Source organism: Drosophila pseudoobscura, chromosome X, assembly GCF_009870125.1.
Source record: "Drosophila pseudoobscura strain MV-25-SWS-2005 chromosome X, UCI_Dpse_MV25, whole genome shotgun sequence".
Taxonomy (NCBI): Eukaryota; Metazoa; Arthropoda; class Insecta; order Diptera; family Drosophilidae; genus Drosophila; species Drosophila pseudoobscura.
The window spans coordinates 48522385-48539985 of record NC_046683.1 but is presented as its reverse complement, the minus strand read 5'-3'; the positions used below and the strand labels follow the sequence as shown (position 1 = coordinate 48539985).

Here is a 17601-nt window from a genome sequence, read left to right as displayed (position 1 = left end):
TAAAACAATGTAAAAGCCATGTAGAAATGTCATTTAGAGATGCCTCAATATGTTATTCAATGTGTAGCAAACTGTGTAGTTACCGTATACAAAAATTCATTTGTGCGATCATGTGATTAAACACTTTTGATTACTGTACCATTTGATTAAATGCGCAGACTAAATAATGAATTATATATTTAAAAAACAGTCCACAAAACGGTGACATTTTGCTTAATATTAAACAAAGAATTGGACAACTTAAGAGTAGAAAAAAAATACGATTGTACGATACGAACATTTTAAGAGCAGGAGCAGCAAAACAACATACATTCATACGCCACATACGACACAGGGGGGACACAGGAAAGTGCAGTAGTAAATGATTTACGGTGATCAAATAGGAATATACATATTCTATATATGTATCTATGAATATGTATAGCAATATAGCTAAGGGAAATTGCACATTGGTTGCCATGGACGGGCCGCGTGTTACGCCTGTGGCAGGTTCTGATAATAGTTGGCCAGAATTTTCCAGGCTTCAGGCTCCATGAAGCCAACGGGCGGACTGGCACCAGTCTTGGCCAGTGTGCGCATCTTGGTCCCCGATATAAACTCGAACTCGTCCTTGCGCTGTGGCTCGAAGAAAGCCATCCGGCTGGCACTATTGTCGTAGGCGGCCACTCGGAATGGCAGGATCTGGGAAAAAAATAGAGAATCAGAGTTTATAATTTATATTCCAGCTACAGTTTCAGACAGCTACCGCTACCCACCTCCATGCTGTCCAGACCCTGGGCCATCTTCAATACTCGCGCTCCATGGGTGGCATCGTACAGATTACCGTCGGGATAGGCCCCCTTATCCGGGTGCGGCATGCCGGCGGGATCTCGGCCCACAATGTAGAAGTTGGCGCCAGCATTCATGCGAGCCTTGGCATGCCACTGCACCTCCGTTGGGCCGGCGTACATCATGGGCGATGGAAAGATGGCCAGCACAGTGTCCTCGCGCCGCAGAACGCCGGCATCGAGGACGGCCTGGTGCTGCCTCATGCGTACGTCCAGGGGCACATCATCGTCCTTGGTCCAGCCGCCCAACGGATGCAGCAGCAGGACTGGCTGCTTAAAGCCCCGCTCGAGCAGCTGCCTCTTGGTGTCCTGCATGAGCAGGGCGTGACCGTTGTGAATGGGATTACGCAGCTGGAATGCGAAAATTGCATCGGCGTTGAGCTCCTTAAACTTTCGGCGCAGCTCGTTGGGTGTCAGGCGGTACTGGTCGAGTCCATCGTCCCAGCGAATGCGTTCGATTACGGCGAGATCGCCGCCCACGAGATACTCGCCGGACTCGAGCACCTGCTTGCTGTACGGATGGTTGGGATTGCTGGTGCCGAACTGGCGGGCCAGACGCTCCTCCTTGCGCTGGAAATAGAACTCTGGACGGCGTAGAATGGCCACTGGCTTGCCCTCATGTGTCAGCGTTAGTGCGGACACACCGTCCAGGCGCTCCTTCTCGGCTGCAGTGGCGCTGAGCACAATAGGCACCGAGTGGTTCTCGCGGTAAGAGCCGTCCATTCCACTCTGAAGTGTGTTGAAGTGCAGCGTCTGCAGGTATTCGTCCTCCCGCATAAATCCACGCAGGGGATAGGCCCATCCCTCGGACAGCACCTGCACCCACTGCAGCTCCACGGTGCTGATTGGCAGCGCCTTCAGAGATTCCGCCTCGTGGCGCAGAGCGTCGCTGGCAGTGGACTCGCTGGGGTACAGCTCTGGCAGCAGATCCACGTCACGCAACGAGCGCGGAATGATGCCCTCCTGCTCGAGTAGTGTAACCAGCTTCTGCGTGGACTCCTGCACTGTGCACTCGTGGGTGCTGACCACCAGTTCCGGCTTGTGGGGCCGCTCGTACTCCTGCGTGATGCCAGTAAAGCCCTTGATCACGCCCTCGCGTGCCTTCTTGTACAACCCCTTGACGTCGCGCGTCTCGCACACGTCCAGCGGCGTGTCCACGAAGATCTCGTAAAACTTTAGGCCCGCATCCTTGTGTATCTTGCGCGCCATTTCCCGGTCATCGGCGAACGGCGACACGAAGCTACAAATGGAGACCACGCCGCTATCAGCAAACAACTTGGCCACCTCGCCCACCCGCCGGATGTTCTCCTCGCGCTCGGCGGGCGTGAAGCCCAGGTTCTTATTCAGTCCAGTGCGTATGTTGTCCCCGTCCAGGCCGTAGGCGGGTATGCCGCGCGACACCAAATACGCCTCCAACTCAAAGGCAATCGAGGTCTTGCCAGCGCCACTAAGACCTGGGGAAAGAATTACAATTTAGGGATATACTGTGCTGACCTGATTGCAGGACTCACCCGTCAGCCACACGGTGCATCCACGAAAGCCGCGGCACAGTCCCAAATTCTTCCCGCGCGTCTCACGGGTGACATGGTGCTTCTGTTCGGTCACATTCGTCGCCACTTGAAGGCACTGCCAAGAAACAAACAAACACAAAGGTAGAATCGAGAGCTTAGCTTTCCAAATTATCATAAATTAATATTCATGTCAAGATGGCGATGCCGCCGTCGCCTCAGGCCGTTGCTGGTTGTCTGCCATAGTCAGAGCCAGAGCCTAAAGCAGAGTCATCAAAATGTTTCGCGCTTTGACCCTAGGGCGATCGATCTGAGAGCTTTGTTGTTGTTGTTGCTGTTGCTCCATCGCTCAGTTTGTTGACCTTTCCGCGAAGCTCGTGTCTGCAGAATCGCGAATGGGATAATGGGGTTCGCGCGGATATGTCAGATAGGTCTCGTATCTCAATATGAAATGTGGTACATATACAATGTGTTCAGTCAGTGAAGGTTGGGCAGAAGACGGACGATGCAAAGTGGGCTACAACTCTTCTAATTTTTGCTACAAATAATCGATTGCACTCCACTAGAATACTAGCTTTTATCTGCATTTACTTGCATAGATTTTAAGCAGATGTGGCTGGTGGGTTGTGTGGCAGTCATACTTCTTTGATCTCCATGGCACCGCCTCTGTCTTGAATCTTATCAAAAAAAAATTTCTGGTGCTCTCTTTTTCGCACAGGAGGGCTAGCTCCTCTTCCTTACCCTTCTTTTGATGTGCGGATAAAAGCCAATGGGAGGATTCGGCATTTCTTTATATTTCTTTAGTTTTCGCGACACTTTTTTCGGCTTGGGAAATGCTTTACGCTGAGCAACTGATAGCAGCGCGAAGTCGTCGATCCGTAAATGGGAATGGAATTGAAACTGAGCTGAAACTAATCCAAACCGAAGATCTCCGTCATAGACAACGCGACCGAGCGTTGAAAGCGAACTGAAAGTTTTCCATAATATTTACGGGTTAAATATGGCGCAATCTGCAGCTGAAGGTAGCAGCAGAAGAGTGGCAGAGAGAGAAAGAGAAAGATACAGAGATAGAGAGAGAGAGAGAGGGATCCGGATGGATCCACGCACGCATCATTGGGATTCTCCGACTCCAGATGGTGGAATGGGAAAAATGTTTGCACAGTCTTTCTGCTGCTTTCTGCTGGGTTTTGTTCTCTCTGTTTCTACTTCTCTTTCGGTTCTTTCGCTTCTAGTTTAGCTTAATAATTTTGTATATCTTAGGTTCTGGAAATGTTCGTAGAACGCCCAACGAGCCGGTTCTTTGCGAGCGCCCCCCAAGGCAAACCGAAGAACGGATCTATAGCTTATTTCCCAGGTGGATTATTTATTGGCTAGCTTTGAAGATGTAAGAAGTTGTTGAAGTATATTCTCTCCAGCATATCTTAGTATGATCTTACCTCATCGCTGGGCTTTCTTTCATCGTTCGAGAGCCAGCAACACTCTGGGGAACTGGCACACGGAATGTTATTGTTATTATAGTGGCCAAGCGAATTGGCACATTGGGTAAACATTTTCCACAGCACAAAACACACCCGTCCCGTCTCGTACTTGGGGCAGGTGAAAAGAAAGCTGGCGAGCGGATAGGAGCGGAGCGGAGAGACTACGCGTTTATACGAATACTACTCTCTGATAAGCTGGCAAGTGAGAGTTTCCGTCGCGTCGTCCGCGGCCAAAAGAGCTGCTGAACTTTCTCGACGAAGCTCAAAACTGCAACTGAAATTCCAGGGGCCTGCAGCAAAGCAAACAGAGAAGCCCCGACGCTGACAGACTGATTTCTGATCTGATCTGCTGGGATGTGATAGGCACAGTGGCTAAGGCTTGGGCTATGTCTGTGACTATAGTACAAGAACTTGTTTATGGAAGGCGTTTAATGTTCAGTGTTTGGCTATTTCTAGAGAGAGAGTGTTTTCCAAATACTCGCACCAGCTAAGTACATACAGATCTTGTATTGTTGTCGACGAATATCTAGCCATAACCCAGATCCCCAAAAATGAGTCATTTTTGATAGAAAAAAATGATATAGGATTCTTTTATAATCTTATCTTGGGTGCTCCGGCCGCTGAAGCTGAACCTGTTGGGGGCTAAGGATGAGTCTGCCTATCTATTTGTTTTCTTATTGTAACGAACATTACATGGTTCGTTAGATAATTAATATTTGCGTCAGACAACGCTAGTTTGCAGCCCCTGTCGTTAAAGTCATGCTGTTGGGTAATGCTTCAGTAATGATTTAACCAATGATAAACAAGTGGCAATTACAACTAAAAACAATTGCTCAACGATCAGCATGGATGGAACGGAGCTTGGATCCACAATGTGCGCGATTCAAAAGAACTCTGTGAAAATGACACGTAATGCAAAGACTACCGAAAAATAAGATCCATTTATGGTACAAAATAGCGTTTAACAAGTTTTTAACTAGACAGCAGCTTTTAGCGGGCCAAGTGGAGCTCCGGCCTCATCTCCTCTAACACTCAGAGTTGGAACGGGATGGGACGGGTCTCCACACTTGCAGACTGCAGTTGGGTATCTTTGCCAGAGAGACTTTCTTTCTAAGTGGCAACCGAACCTGTTTCAGCCAAAGTACACGAGTATAAACACTTGTAACGTCAACCAGTTGTTGGTAAGGAAATAGTTGCACGTTGCATAAGAAGCATTTCATATAAAAAGAGCATTAACCTTTCTTTATGTGCGACCAACGTAATACAACATTTAGCAATTCCGTATTTACATATGTAGGTAATGTTTTCTCCTACTCGGCTTTAAAGGCATTTTAGACCAACAACAAAAGAGATCCTCCAGTCAATTCATGCTACAACTAAATACGAGAACGTATACGGCAGATCCGGCATGACTTTCGCAATTTTTGGTATGTTGAATGTTGCTGCTAAATTATTCAATTACTGTTATAGTGGTTTCCTAAATAAACTCAAAATAGCAAAGGTCAGCTTTATTTGGTCGACACGTGCCGCTGCATCTGCCCTTCACTGCCAATTTTTCTGCCAAATCAACAGTTTTTGCATACTGTTTTATCTGCAAGCCTGACCGTAAGTAACCGAACGTTGGAGAGTTGCAAAATATTAATCAGTTTTTGAATTCTTATCAACTGTTAGCATACATATGAGTATATATGTAAATATAAGTAGTATATTCATTTATATATTTTGAAAATCGTGCCAATTTGATGCTTTTTTGTAGCCATGTAGCTCTAATTGGGTCATAATAGAAGAGATAAGATTACGATGGTAGGGAAAGGGGCGTGCTTAGAGTACTGAACGTATTACCAAATAATATAAAACTATGTGCTTTTTTTCTGAATGGATCAATTGGTAATTTGTTACTAGGCCAAGTACAGAGAATGATGTATGTTTAGGATATGGAGAGAATTCAGAAAACAGCCCAGCACAACAGCTGTTCAAACAGGGTCCCACTTGAGCCCAAGACATCCGTATCCACCTGTACCGTTCGCCCCGACATCCACGTCAGTTGCAGTTCTTTTTCATCTTTAACACAATTGTACAAACAGAGACATGGTTTATGGCCTGCTTTCGTTCGTTTTGGGGCCACGGCCACCTTCACCGCCACGTTTCACGGTTCTGCTAGTACTTACCGTCTTCTGACGCTTTTTACTGGTCTCCGGCGTTTCACTCATGTCTGGAACGTTTGACACACTAGCTCCGTTTTACAATCAATGGTAAATGGTAAACAATACTGCGAAACAGCTACTAGTAGATTAGGATTAAATTTCGACTTCAATCGATGAATGAAATGTTTCACCCACGCGGAACTGGTGCTGGGCTCGGGGTTCTACATAAATGCTTGCCTCGCTCAAGCTGAACTAATTGCACTAATTAACTTTGAACTTAGCTCTAATTTAAAAAAATTGTTAAATATCACACAAAACACAAAATTTTGATGACTCCTATTCCACAAGCACACACACACACACTCAGACACACTATGCATACATTACCAGTCAGCTGTTTTGCCAAGTGCTAGAGATGGGTTATCCGCGATAAATTAGCTATCGAGGGAACATTTGTTAACAATTTAACAAATTTGCTACAATTATTCTGATATATATCTATTTTTTTTACCCTTTTTAGTAAATTAAAATGTTTTAATTTCTTAATCTCTTTTTATTAAAAAAAAGGCTATAAATATTTTTTTTAGAGTAGGGGTCTTACAAACACTAAGGGGCGATGTGTCTACAATCTAATAGGGCGGGGGTTGATGTTGATATTGCTGCTGCTGCCCCATCATGTTCTGTCGCTGCAGCTGCGCCACCAGATTGGGCGTTTGTTGCTGGTTCATGCTTTGCTGCTGCTGCACCATGCCTCCCCCTCCTCCACCAACTCCAGCCCCACTGGCCTGCTGTGGTCCTGCCCCCATTCCACCACCCCCGCCGCCACCCATACCCTGCATCTGCATCATCTGCTGATGCCGCAGCTGCTGCTGTTGCTGCTGCTGCTGGAATTGTTGCTGTGTGCTGAGGACACCTGGCTTGCCGCCTCCCGCTGGCTGCTGTCGGGCATACGGTGGCACCTGGCCAACCCCCACTCCGACACCGACACCCACGCCGCCCGGCCCGGGACCCATCATGTTGGACATGGTAACGTTGGGTGCCTGGTTAATGTACTGACCCCGGTTTCCGGCCATCATTCCGCCGGGGACGCCCCGTTGCTGCTGCTGTTGTTGTTGCTGCTGGGCTGCTGCCGCCGCCATAAAGTCAGGATTGTTGCGATTCGCCTGCTGCATTTGCGGATTGAAGTTGCCCATCATGTTGGCCTGCTGCTGTTGCTGTTGATTGGGCGCCATGCCGACGCCCACGCCCACGCCAACGCCTCCGCCTTGCTGCTGCATTCCCTGCTGCTGTTGTTGTTGCTGCTGCTGCTGATACTGATTCTGGAAGTTCTGGAACTGCACCTGCTGCTGAGGCTGCTGTTGTGCCTGTTGCTGCATCATGCCCTGCTGCGGCATGCCACCCATGCCCATGTTGGGATTGGCTCCAGTCGTGACGCCGACTCCAACGCCCACGCCAACGCCAACGCCTACTCCGTTACCTCCCTGTGCGCCTCCAGTTTGCATCATTTGATTGGCATTCGGATTAACCATGCCCACCATTCCCTGGGTCATCTGTTGTTGCATCATTGAATTCTGCGGTATGCCCTGGCCGCCCATATTCATCTGGTTCATCTGATTGGGAGCCATGCCTGGCCGCATGTTTCCACCCCTCATGAATTGCTGCTGCTGCTGGTTGGGGTTCATCTGCTGCTGCTGCTGCTGGGCATTTTGTTGTTGCTGCTGCTGCATGGCATTGAAGGCAGCCACCGACTGCGGATTCTGCTGGGCAGTCATCTGCTGTTGCCGCATTTGGTTGGGATTCATTTGCTGCTGCTGTGGACCCGGCTGTTGCTGTGCCTGCGGCTGCTGCTGTTGCATTGGATTAAAACCGCCGCCTGGCTGCTGTTGCTGCTGCTGCTGGAAGGGCTGGCGCTGGCGCAACATCTGGGACAATGCCTGTTTGGAGTTGGCGTTTTGGGGAGGTCTCTCGATGCGATTCGCTAAAATAATTTCATAGATAAATGGGATTCTCGTTCCTTGTGATCCTTTACTTACATTGCATATTCTGCTGGTGCGGCGCATAGTGGTTGTGGTACTGCTGCGGCGGCTGCTGCTGCTGGGGGGCATTATGCCATTGCTGCTGCTGTTGCTGGCCCGGCAAGCCTTGGGGACCGGCGGCTCCACCTCCTGGTCCCTGTTGCATGAAGTTCATTTGAGGATTCTGCTGTCCGTTGCCACCCCCAACGTTTAGTTGCTGCTGCAGCTGATTGGTTCCCATTTGTTGCATTTGCTGCTGCTGTTGCATGAGCGCACTCTGCTGCATCATGTTGGGATTGGGAGCAAACTGCTGCATGTTCATCTGTCCAGAGGGGGACGTCATTTAGATTTGTAAGCCTTACTGGGATCTAAAGGTACTTCTTACCGGCATGTTCATCTGCATTCCCATCTGGTTTGGCTGCATCTGCTGCTGTTGCATGTGCTGCTGCTGCTGCTGCATTTGCTGCTGTTGCTGCTGCACATTCGGCGGCTGCTGCGGCTGGGGCGCCAGCTGTGGCTGCTGTTGCTGTGTATTGACCACCGGCGGGGTCTTTGGGTTCTTAGGCTTGCGTTTCCGCGTTGTCGTCCCCTTGCCGCGGCCGCGACCAGTGCCTACCACAGCACTGGGCGACTGGTCTACGGAGGAAGGCGTGTCGGCCTTCATCATTTCGTCCTTCTGAAGGGTAGAAACGATAGGCGTCACCAAAGGACTGTGTGGTGGCCACTGTCCCACTGTTTTATCACTTACTATGCAAATCTTCTCCGGCACCGGCTCAATGTCCTCGGGTGGCAGTGGCAGCGGTTCGTAGTAGTAGCTACTCGGTTTGACCAGGCTGTGCGTGTGGTATTTGAGATTGCGATGAGCCTCCTCGTAGGTGAGGGGTTTGCGCTCGAGCTTGACAGCCCCGAACCAGACCCACGAAAGGGGAGCAGGGTTCTTGTGGCCCTCGAGGATGTCCCACACGCTGATCCGCTGCTTGTCCGATATCCGCAGCTGTTTCTTCTCCATGTCGCAGATTTTGTTGCCCTTGGTATCCATGCCAGCGTGCTCGCAGGCTATCACCTGGGAGGCAAGATGGATGGATGTCCCATTATTTTCCATTTTAAGAGTTCCCAAAGCAAATCCTGAGAAGAACCGAACCACACTACTTACCTCTGTGGGCTGCTTGTAGAGTGGAAGCAGCTGCCGTATCACTCGGATGGAGGCATTGTTCTTCTCGCCAATCTCCTTCTTCAGCTTCTTCATCAGATTCAAGTATAGTTTCTTGTTCTCATCCCGCTCCGACTGGCTGTCGGAGACTAAAGTCGAATGCACCAGGGTGGCCAGCATGTCCACGACGGTGGTGAAGAGCTCCCGGTTGCAGCTCAGATCCACCACACCCTGGCACACCAGCTGGGCCAAGAGAATAGCCCAGTCCGTGGTGGGGGTGCTGTTCTTTTGGATTGCTTCGAACATCCCACCCACCAGGGAGAACCGCAGTTGCAGTGCATCCAAGATCTCCTCCCGTGCCTGCGGCTCATCGGTGCCTCCGATTGTGTCCAGCTGCAAACAAGGGGAATCGTTAGGCATCGCTATCGAAGATGGTTTCGGGGAAGACTTACCTCAGCAAAGGATTGCAGGCATTGGGAGAGCTGCGAGTAAAGCGAAACGAGCAGGTTCTCCTTGTACTCATCCTGACCCTTCAGGCAGGTGAGGATAAGACCCAGAAACGGCTGGTAGTTGAGCGGCATCTTTTTGTTGCGAGCGGCTACACCACCAATGCCATAGCTGTTGCTGCTGTGGCAGCTGTTGCTCTTCTCCCGCTCATCCCCGCTGCCCGAGCTGTTGCAGTCCGATTTTGAGACTTTGGAGAAGTAGTTCATGCTCTCAAGCACCTGTCCCGCCACTCGCAAGATTCTTCCTTGTACGGCCGGAGTGAGCTTTGCAATTAGAGGTGCCACTAGCCAGGTGGAGGGCTTGGGCTTGTGTGTGGCCTTCAGGGATCCCGGCAGGATGATCTCCTCCATGTGGAAGACATCGATGGCTGCTCGGGCCACAGTGTCCAGCCAGACATTGAGCTCCGCATTGTTGCCCATCGACTGGCGGTACATCAGCTGCAGATCCAGCCAAGAAATACGCAGAGTCCACTGGCCCAGGTTCTCTAGTATCCTCACGATCATGGCTCGCTGATCTAGCTCGGAAATTATGTTGAATTCCGCCTCCGGGTAGCAGATCATGTGCAGTACGCGCTGTGCCTGCTTGGCCGTCAGCATCTCGTCGATGATCATGTCGCACAGCCCCTCGGCATTCTTCAGGCACCGTTCAAGCACGTGCTCTTGGGCGCAGATCTGCTTGAGCACGGCCTGAGCGAATTCTAGTAGTGAGATCTGCTCTAGCCCGCCAACGGATGGCTGCTGTAGTGCCTCTTGCTCGCTGGTAAGACTGTTGCCAAGTTGGAGATCGCTGGTGCCCAGGATCTGGCTGAGATCGGCCGGTCGCTGTTCGTTGCTCTTGGGCGTACTGCCTGGATGGACGGGTGTGTTGAAGCCACTGCGCTTGCCACTGCCAAAGGCACCGCCCACGCCGCCCGAGGACGAGGAGCCAGTCCCTCCAGCCATGGATGTCTTTAGCGCCGCATTGTCCACAACTATCAGAATCGCCTTTAGCACGGCCAGCACAGCGGCAATGGGAATGGTCTTGTGTGCCCCGACCAGCAGATGCCGATCACAGCTCAGACGTATGCTGAAATCGCTGCCGACGGCGTGGAGGGGATTGGGAGATGTGCTTACCGAATACATGCCCGGCTGCGGTATCTCCAGGGTCTTGAAAAGCTTCAGCACCAGGTGACAGGTGAGACGAGCTCCCGCCTCGGCATCTACGCTCATTTCTCCACCCCCAGCACTCACCGATCTAGCCAGGGTTGGCAGGGCAAACTTGCTGACAAAATCGGCCAGGGAGAAGCAATGGCGGGCGACCAGGATACACACGAATACGGCCAACGCATTGTGGGTCTTTCCCTGGCCAATATCTACTTGGCCGCCCAGATGCGGGTACCGGGGGCTCTTGCTGCCGCTGCACAGGCTCTGCAGGGCCGCGATCCACTCCTCGGAAAGGACGTTGCAGCTGGCAGTGAGCTCCGCACAGGCCAAGGCCACATCGTTCAGCCGCTCATTGTCCGTCTCGCGGCAGACGGCAATCACGGCATTCGATACGAAGCTGTACACATTCGCGGACGATTCGTGCAACTGCCGGAGCCAGTGCGGTTCGAGTTTTCCACCACGACGTGGTGCTACAAACAACTCTTGCAGCAGCTGGGGATTGTATCCTTGTGGAGGCAGGCTTTTAAAAGGAAAGAAAGGAGTTTTATAGTATATCGATAGCAGATGATCAAGAGAATCCATATCAGCCGGAGGGATTGGCAGATTCGCACTTACCTGAGCTGCTCGGGGGTGTTGAAGATATCCTTGAACCGCTTGATACATTGCAGCTGCTGGTAGTACTCGGTGGACTGTTCCTTGCCCTGCAGCAGGACGCAGGACTCGTGCAGATCGCTGAGATAGGCGAGGATGCAGCGCTCCGCAGAGCTGCACTCGCTGGGATTGTTCACGTGGCGAATGGTGCGACAGACGCCCTCGAATACTGATAGCGTCTGCTCGGGGGAGAGGAGCAGGCAACTGTGGTATCGCCGCAGAATGCTGACGATATACAGGGCCAGGGAGGTGGTGTAGCCCCGCACCATGTTGGACTTCTTCAGCTGCAGCTGGTGCTCCACCTCAGGCAGCTCCTTGAGCAGATTGTCGCACAACTCCAGCAGACTGTAGATGTTGAGGGCCAACTCCATGAGATCGAACAGGAAGGCGACGTGCTCCTGCACCGGCAGATAGTTGTTGTTGCCGAGGGCGAATCCGTTGAGCTGTTCCAACACATTGGCCGCGCACTGGGCGGTGACCACGTGCTGATCGAAGTATGCCATCTGCTGGCACTTGGCTGTCGTGGCCTCGAAGTTGAATTCGTTGCGCGAATGCTTCTTCACCTTGCCGCCCTCGGCCACGTCGATGCTGAACTTCTTGGTGAAGAGCTTTCCGATTTCCTTGGACATCTTTTTCACCGCGTGCTTCTTCTCGTCGCGCTCCTTGCCCACGCCAAACAGAAGAATATACCTCTGGTTGCTCTCGCTGCTGTAGCTGGACTCGTCCTGTGGTATGGGAAAGTGCTTAGTGTAGACGTAGTGGCGGGATATGCTGCCCCCTGCTCCACCCGTGCTGGGTTCCCCATCGCCTGGCGGTCCGATCTTGGGGCTGTCGGGCGCATCGTGCTGCCCCTTCTCCTTGATGTTCTGCACCAGCTTGTCCAGATCGTCGTCCACGTTGGAGTCGTCGAATTCGTTGTGCTTAAAGTCAATGCCCCCGCCAAAGGGGTCGTCATCGAACCCATGCGTCGTTGTGGCCTGTGTCGCTGCCGCCGCTGGCGAGCTTTTGGTGGCCGTTGTCGATGCTTTGCTCGCCAGGACAGACTCGAGACTCAGCAGATCGCCTCTGGAGATCAGCGTGTGCATATATGCATTGTGCGAAAAGACATCGTGACGGATCAGGGCACTGAAGAGCTGGACCAGATTCGTGAACTCCGTTCGCTGCTGAGCACTGCTCAAGTGATCGTCCAGCACGGGGGCATCGTGGTCGAGGAAGTGCATCAGCACATGCTGGAATACTGGCAGGCCATCAATCAGGCCGGCCCCCGAGGCCAGGGAGTCCTTATCCTCCTTGTCGCTAGACTGCTCGGAGGGCGTGCTGGTCACATCTATCTGACGTTTGTCCAACAGATTGGCCACTACCATGGCCCGGTGCTCGCCCCAGCGCTGACTGGAGACAGCCCATTCGCACAGAATCCGCACCGTATCCTTGTCCTGTTTGGGCTCATACACTGGGCGTGGCTGCTGCTGCTGCTGAGGGTCCTGCTGATCCTCGTCGCGCCTCCTGGGGAAGATGTGCACATATAGCGTGTCAATACTGTTGCACTGCTCCATGCGATCGAAGCAGTGAGTGTCCAGGTGATCCAGAGTGGCCAGCACTTTGGTGTAGTGGTTCTTTCCTGCACTGAGCCACTTGGAGGCGAACCACCGCTGCTCTGCATGTTGCGTCCGGAGCACAATCTCAGACTCGGCGGCGCGCAGCTGGCGGCGTATCTCCGTATTGGTGCGCGGACATCGCGTGGGCATGGGTAGCACGGAGGGGGCCAGCGGGAGATGATCCAGCGGACTGCCCACCAGGGAAGAGGGGGCTCGATGCGCTGCTATACCACTCCAGACCAGAGCCGTGGGGCATTCGATGGTGATAATCTGGAGAATGGTGCTCAGGTACAAGACAATATCCCGATGATGGGGGCAACTCATCTGCTCTTGCAGAGCCAACTCAAATGGATCGTGCTGAAGCTTGTTCTCTCCACCTCCAGCTCCAGCTCCCACTCCTCCGTCGACATCCTTAATCCCTTGCTGCTCTACGGCCGCGTTAAGGAGCTGCGCCAGTTTTTTGGACACAATGTAGGCCATTTTCCGGCACAGTCGCTCCGACTGGACAAAGTCGTGCATGTACTGGAGAGCGAAGCTAAGCACAAGCTTCTTCAGCGGCTCGTCAAAGCTCGCCTGCGTGCGCATCTTGTCCAGCAAATCGAGTATCCAGTTCAGGAATTCCTGTCGGTCCAGCAGCGACTCCTCGTACATGTATTTGCTCAGCTGGTGACAGTACTTCCAGTACTTTAATGCATTTCGGCTGTCCTCAAACTGGCTGCCAATGCCGGATATGCTCGAACCGGGAGGTACAGGTGCTCCCACAGCCGTGCTGCTGTTCGCAGAGCATCCACCCGGTCCACCCGGACCCGAACTAACGCCTCCGCCGAGCGCTCCGGCTGGTGGTATGACACTGCCGGATCCTACTACTCCCCCGGCCGTGCTCGGTTGGCCATTGGCTGGACTGTGTATCGGCGGCAGGGGGCTGGACATGCTGGGCACTGGAATTACATTCGCTGTGGCACTTGGGGGTGCGGCATTGCCCCCGGAGCTGTTCACCGAGATTCCGTTGCTGTTACCGCTGGAGGCGGTAGTCAGGCCAGCGGAGTGGCTGCCATTCGACGAGGCCTTGTCGTGGGCTGAAGCAATGGAGATGTCATAAGACGATTTCATTTAGTTTCCTGTATAGTATGTACTTACTCTGCTGATAGTATTCCTGCAGTTTGGGCAGCAGTTCCTTCATGAATTTGATCATGTTGCCCGTCCACTCGGCAGCCGGATCGTAGATGCTGCGCTTTTTGTTCTTCGACTCGGTGAAGCTAAGCGTGTAGGCGGCACTTAGCTTGATGAACCACGTCGCCCGCTGCATGTTGACCTGGTTTTCGCAGAGCGTTATGAAAATCTCTTCCTTCTTGTTGAAGGATGGAGCGCGTTTGGCCAAACTGAGAAGCGGTTTGTTGCCAGCCAAGTCCTTAAACCAGGCGTCCACTATGCACTTGCGTCGGGGCGAGACTGGCCAGAAGTTGTCCTTGCAATTGATCTGCTGTTTCTTGCGTCCAGTGTCCGGCAGCGTCATCAACTCCTCCTTTTTGGCCAGCACCCCGCTGAAGAAGGCACTAACCCTACTGGCGTTCACATTTGAGCTGTGCGCCGTGCCAAACTCGTCGGACAATGGCGGTGTTGTGGTGAAGCCATGTTTCACATTCGTGGGCGTCAGTTCGTCCTCGCGCTGCTTGGCGTCCTGTGGATATATATCCGGTGGGCCGAGGCGTGTACGCTTGAGCGGACGCTTTTCCTGCAGCATTGAGAGCATCTTGGCGGCTCTGTAATGCGTTTTTCACACGATTTTTCCTTTTTCTTCTTTTCCTTTTTATGCACTCAGAAAGACAACCAATATTAGAGCAGTGTGACCGCGGATTTATCGATAAAATATACCGTCCTACCCTCAGAAATATACCGAAACATACCGCCTCATTTTCAAAATATACCGTAGAAAAAAATTTGTTTTTCATATACATACATAGAACATTTATCGAGGGATGGATCGACGGAAAATGTAACCGACAAGCAACACGAAAGTTGTTCAGCTATGGATGGAACAAAGGATCAAACGACACAAGGCATCTGAGGGATACAGTAATTAAATCGGAAGCATTCTATTCACACATATGAACACAATTGAGATTTCGTAGAAGTGTGGAGTAGGCCTACTGGGGATACCAGGTTAAAACAGTGCTTTCATTTAATTGGAGATCATTTCATTTAATAATCTTAAGTCTTAATAAGACTTATTAATAATAATAAAGTCTTAATAATATACTAATCACTAACATCACTATCGTCACTAATGATGTCGCTGGGATTTTTTAACAGCATTCCAGTGTTCGGTTCAAAATTCTCGCAACCGTTGTCTCACATATAAAAGATTTGAAAAATGTATATTCTTAAATCTATTTCTTGTATTTGTTCTTATTAAGTTCACTTCGGAGAAAATTTTTTCACATGATGCACTCTAAACTGGCAATATAAGCAGTACTTGTGCAAATTTTGAAATTTTTTCATATTTTAGTTCATTCTTGAAATCTTTTATTTGTCCCAATGTATACCAGAAATGGCCAGGACTTTTGTGTGTTTTTAATAAACTAAAAAGAACCTCATCATTTTTTAAGAGGTCAAATTCATTATCGATTCCCTGCGGATCTTTAATAAGTTGAGGAAATCTTTTATACAGGTCCTGCAAATCTGGTAATTGGCCATTGACTATGTCTTCAGGGTTTAGGAATGAGAGAAATTTAAGAACCTTCTCGTTAATAGGCAACCAATATTAGAGATGCGACTAAAAAGAAAACGATACGTTATCGCGTTTTGTGCTATCGGTTTAAGTCAGCTGTTTAAAATTTCAAACTTGATTTGATTTTAATTTAATTTAATTAATTAAAAAATTGGATTACATCGTTGTGCATTATTCATCTAATATCACTCAAGTGATAAAATCACAAAAAAGTTTAAAACAAAGATATTTTAGATTGATTTTTGGTAATGAAAAACGGAATAATTATTGGACGATCGAAAGCCTTAAACAGCTTGACGATCGAATTCTGGTTCATCAATATAAAAATGATTGTTGCCAGTTATTCCTTCGCTGCACTCAAAATTCAGACAGAGCATCTTTAGGGGATAATCAGGCGGTAGCTAAGGACAGAGGAGGGGATGTAACACTTTACAAACTCTATTCCAATCGACTTTTACAACTTACTCTGTCCATTATGTCGTGCCTGATGTCGGTGGCAGCTGCGAACAGGTGCAGAGGCTGGAATGCACGCTTGGCCAGACTCTCCAAAGTGTCCAGGACAAAGGAATCTGTTATGCCCAGGCAGTAACAAATGTTTAAATAGCGAAGCTGATCATTGTTGGCCACCATAATCGATAGCTTCTGTTCACCTATTTCTCGGGCGCACTGAAAGGAAACACACTCCAGTTGGCTGAGTTTCGCTAAATGTTGTACGCAGCTGTCGTCGCGGGGCTTGCAGACAAGCCACTTAAGCGATTTTAAGGCACTGATGTGTTGGGCTTGCTCCTCGTTGATCCACCGTTTGCGATGGAGTATGAGGAACTCCAAATGCGAAGAGCAGTTGATGGCCAAAGCTTTGAAGAAGCGCCCTTTCAGCTCTTCCGGGCAATATATTTGCAAGTATTTTAAATTAGAGAACTGGGACAGAAGTGTCAGATCGGCATCGCAGTCGTTGAAAGATAGCTTCTCTAGATGGCGACAAGTTGAGGCCAAATACCTGAGAGAGCCAGTGGTCAGGAATCGTTTGGCGTTGCGCAGCTGAAGACTACGCAGATTGCTCATGGGTTTGATGATTGCTGTGAACTCCGAGGCAGTTACCTCGTCGTACATCAGGAGCTCCACTAGATTTCTGAAGTGTACCACTTCTTGCACTGCCAACAGAAAATACAAAATGATCTTAGTGTTATTTCTAGGGTAAGGTGTAAGGTAATTAGTCTTCTTACACTCCCGACGCTCGAAACTTTCCAGGCCCAGACTGGTTATGTGTGGCAAGCGTATCTGCATGGCCTTTATCAAATCCTTGCTAGTGCTCTTGTAGTTGCGGACGTGCACTTTCCTCAGCGAGGTGATTTTCAGCAAATACGGCTGTGTCCTGGCCACCGTCGCATTGTTTATCGTTATACTCTCGAGTCGGTAGCAGTACTTGCTGATCATTGGCAGCAGTTGGAGGGGATGATCGTCGTCGAAGTACGATTGGATGCTCCTGATACTGCCACCGCACAGCCACAGAAACGTTTGCCAATCATCCAGGGTTCTCAGATTCGTCTCCCGGTCAATAACGTCGTGGAAATGATGGCGGTGCAGTTGGACAAAGGCGTCCCGAAAGCCCCTACAGCACCGAGCCAGATGGAGCTGGTCCTCCAAACTCAGAAACTTGAAAATAAACAGTACACAGCTACGGTTCAGGTCAGAAAAGTTTGTAATACGAGCCATTATCTTGTTTTTGTCATCTTTCAATCTTTGAAGTGGAGCTTTTGCCTAATTAATTAATGTTAGTTTTCTTCTTTGGTATTTTCGATACATTTCGATATATTCTCTTCGCCAGCTTCGCTGCCCTAATCCGATATCAGTCGATA

The 17601-nt window shown here is 50.3% G+C and overlaps 3 protein-coding genes across 6 annotated transcripts; all 3 read right to left on the bottom strand.

Moving 5' to 3' along the window:
* Nucleotides 1–160: 160 nt before the first annotated feature.
* On the bottom strand, nucleotides 161–6328 carry Papss (PAPS synthetase). 3 transcript variants are annotated; one of them, XM_015187490.2, is made up of 4 exons: nucleotides 3772–4097; nucleotides 2339–2453; nucleotides 756–2281; nucleotides 161–681 (listed from the first exon to the last, which is right to left on the bottom strand). In XM_015187490.2, the coding sequence occupies exons 1-4, from the start codon at nucleotides 3883–3885 to the stop codon at nucleotides 475–477; spliced, it is 1962 nt and encodes a 653-aa protein (XP_015042976.1). In that variant the 5' UTR covers nucleotides 3886–4097; the 3' UTR covers nucleotides 161–474. The 3 variants fall into 3 exon arrangements, with proteins under 3 accessions (XP_015042976.1, XP_015042977.1, XP_001353629.1); XM_015187491.2 differs by lacking the exon at nucleotides 3772–4097 and adding an exon at nucleotides 3077–3302; XM_001353593.4 differs by lacking the exon at nucleotides 3772–4097 and adding an exon at nucleotides 5982–6328 and having other exon boundaries at nucleotides 163–681.
* Nucleotides 6329–6489: 161 nt separating this feature from the next.
* kto (mediator complex subunit kohtalo) lies at nucleotides 6490–14905 on the bottom strand. Of its 2 annotated transcripts, none has more exons than XM_001353592.4 (8): nucleotides 14155–14905; nucleotides 11387–14093; nucleotides 9575–11291; nucleotides 9126–9515; nucleotides 8721–9035; nucleotides 8358–8648; nucleotides 7991–8294; nucleotides 6490–7935 (listed from the first exon to the last, which is right to left on the bottom strand). In XM_001353592.4, exons 1-8 carry the CDS (start codon nucleotides 14765–14767, stop codon nucleotides 6587–6589), a joined length of 7686 nt encoding a protein of 2561 aa, XP_001353628.2. In that variant the 5' UTR covers nucleotides 14768–14905; the 3' UTR covers nucleotides 6490–6586. The 2 variants fall into 2 exon arrangements, with proteins under 2 accessions (XP_001353628.2, XP_015042975.1); XM_015187489.2 differs by having other exon boundaries at nucleotides 7991–8282.
* A 1001-nt stretch (nucleotides 14906–15906) lies between these two features.
* Nucleotides 15907–17569, bottom strand: LOC4812991 (uncharacterized). The gene is made up of 3 exons (XM_001353591.4): nucleotides 16969–17569; nucleotides 16211–16896; nucleotides 15907–16146 (listed from the first exon to the last, which is right to left on the bottom strand). Exons 1-3 carry the CDS (start codon nucleotides 17456–17458, stop codon nucleotides 16030–16032), a joined length of 1293 nt encoding a protein of 430 aa, XP_001353627.2. The 5' UTR covers nucleotides 17459–17569; the 3' UTR covers nucleotides 15907–16029.
* Between the last annotated feature and the right edge of the window lie 32 nt (nucleotides 17570–17601).

Bases quoted from the DNA above. Each gene is read 5' to 3' on its own strand.
- Papss (XM_015187490.2), bottom strand. From the start codon at position 3,885: ATGTTTACCCAATGTGCCAATTCGCTTGGCCACTATAATAACAATAAC. The intron at 2,454-3,771 runs GTAAGATCATAC...GTTTCTTGGCAG, and splicing joins AAAGAAAGCCCAGCGATGAG to TGCCTTCAAGTGGCGACGAA. The intron at 2,282-2,338 runs GTGAGTCCTGCA...TTCTTTCCCCAG, and splicing joins ATGCACCGTGTGGCTGACGG to GTCTTAGTGGCGCTGGCAAG.
- kto (XM_001353592.4), bottom strand. From the start codon at position 14,767: ATGCTCTCAATGCTGCAGGAAAAGCGTCCGCTCAAGCGTACACGCCTC. The intron at 11,292-11,386 runs GTAAGTGCGAAT...TCCTTTTAAAAG, and splicing joins AACACCCCCGAGCAGCTCAG to CCTGCCTCCACAAGGATACA. The intron at 8,649-8,720 runs GTAAGTGATAAA...TCTACCCTTCAG, and splicing joins TGCCGGAGAAGATTTGCATA to AAGGACGAAATGATGAAGGC.
- LOC4812991 (XM_001353591.4), bottom strand. From the start codon at position 17,458: ATGGCTCGTATTACAAACTTTTCTGACCTGAACCGTAGCTGTGTACTG. The intron at 16,897-16,968 runs GTAAGAAGACTA...TTCTGTTGGCAG, and splicing joins AAGTTTCGAGCGTCGGGAGT to TGCAAGAAGTGGTACACTTC. The intron at 16,147-16,210 runs GTAAGTTGTAAA...CTCTGTCCTTAG, and splicing joins GGCACGACATAATGGACAGA to CTACCGCCTGATTATCCCCT.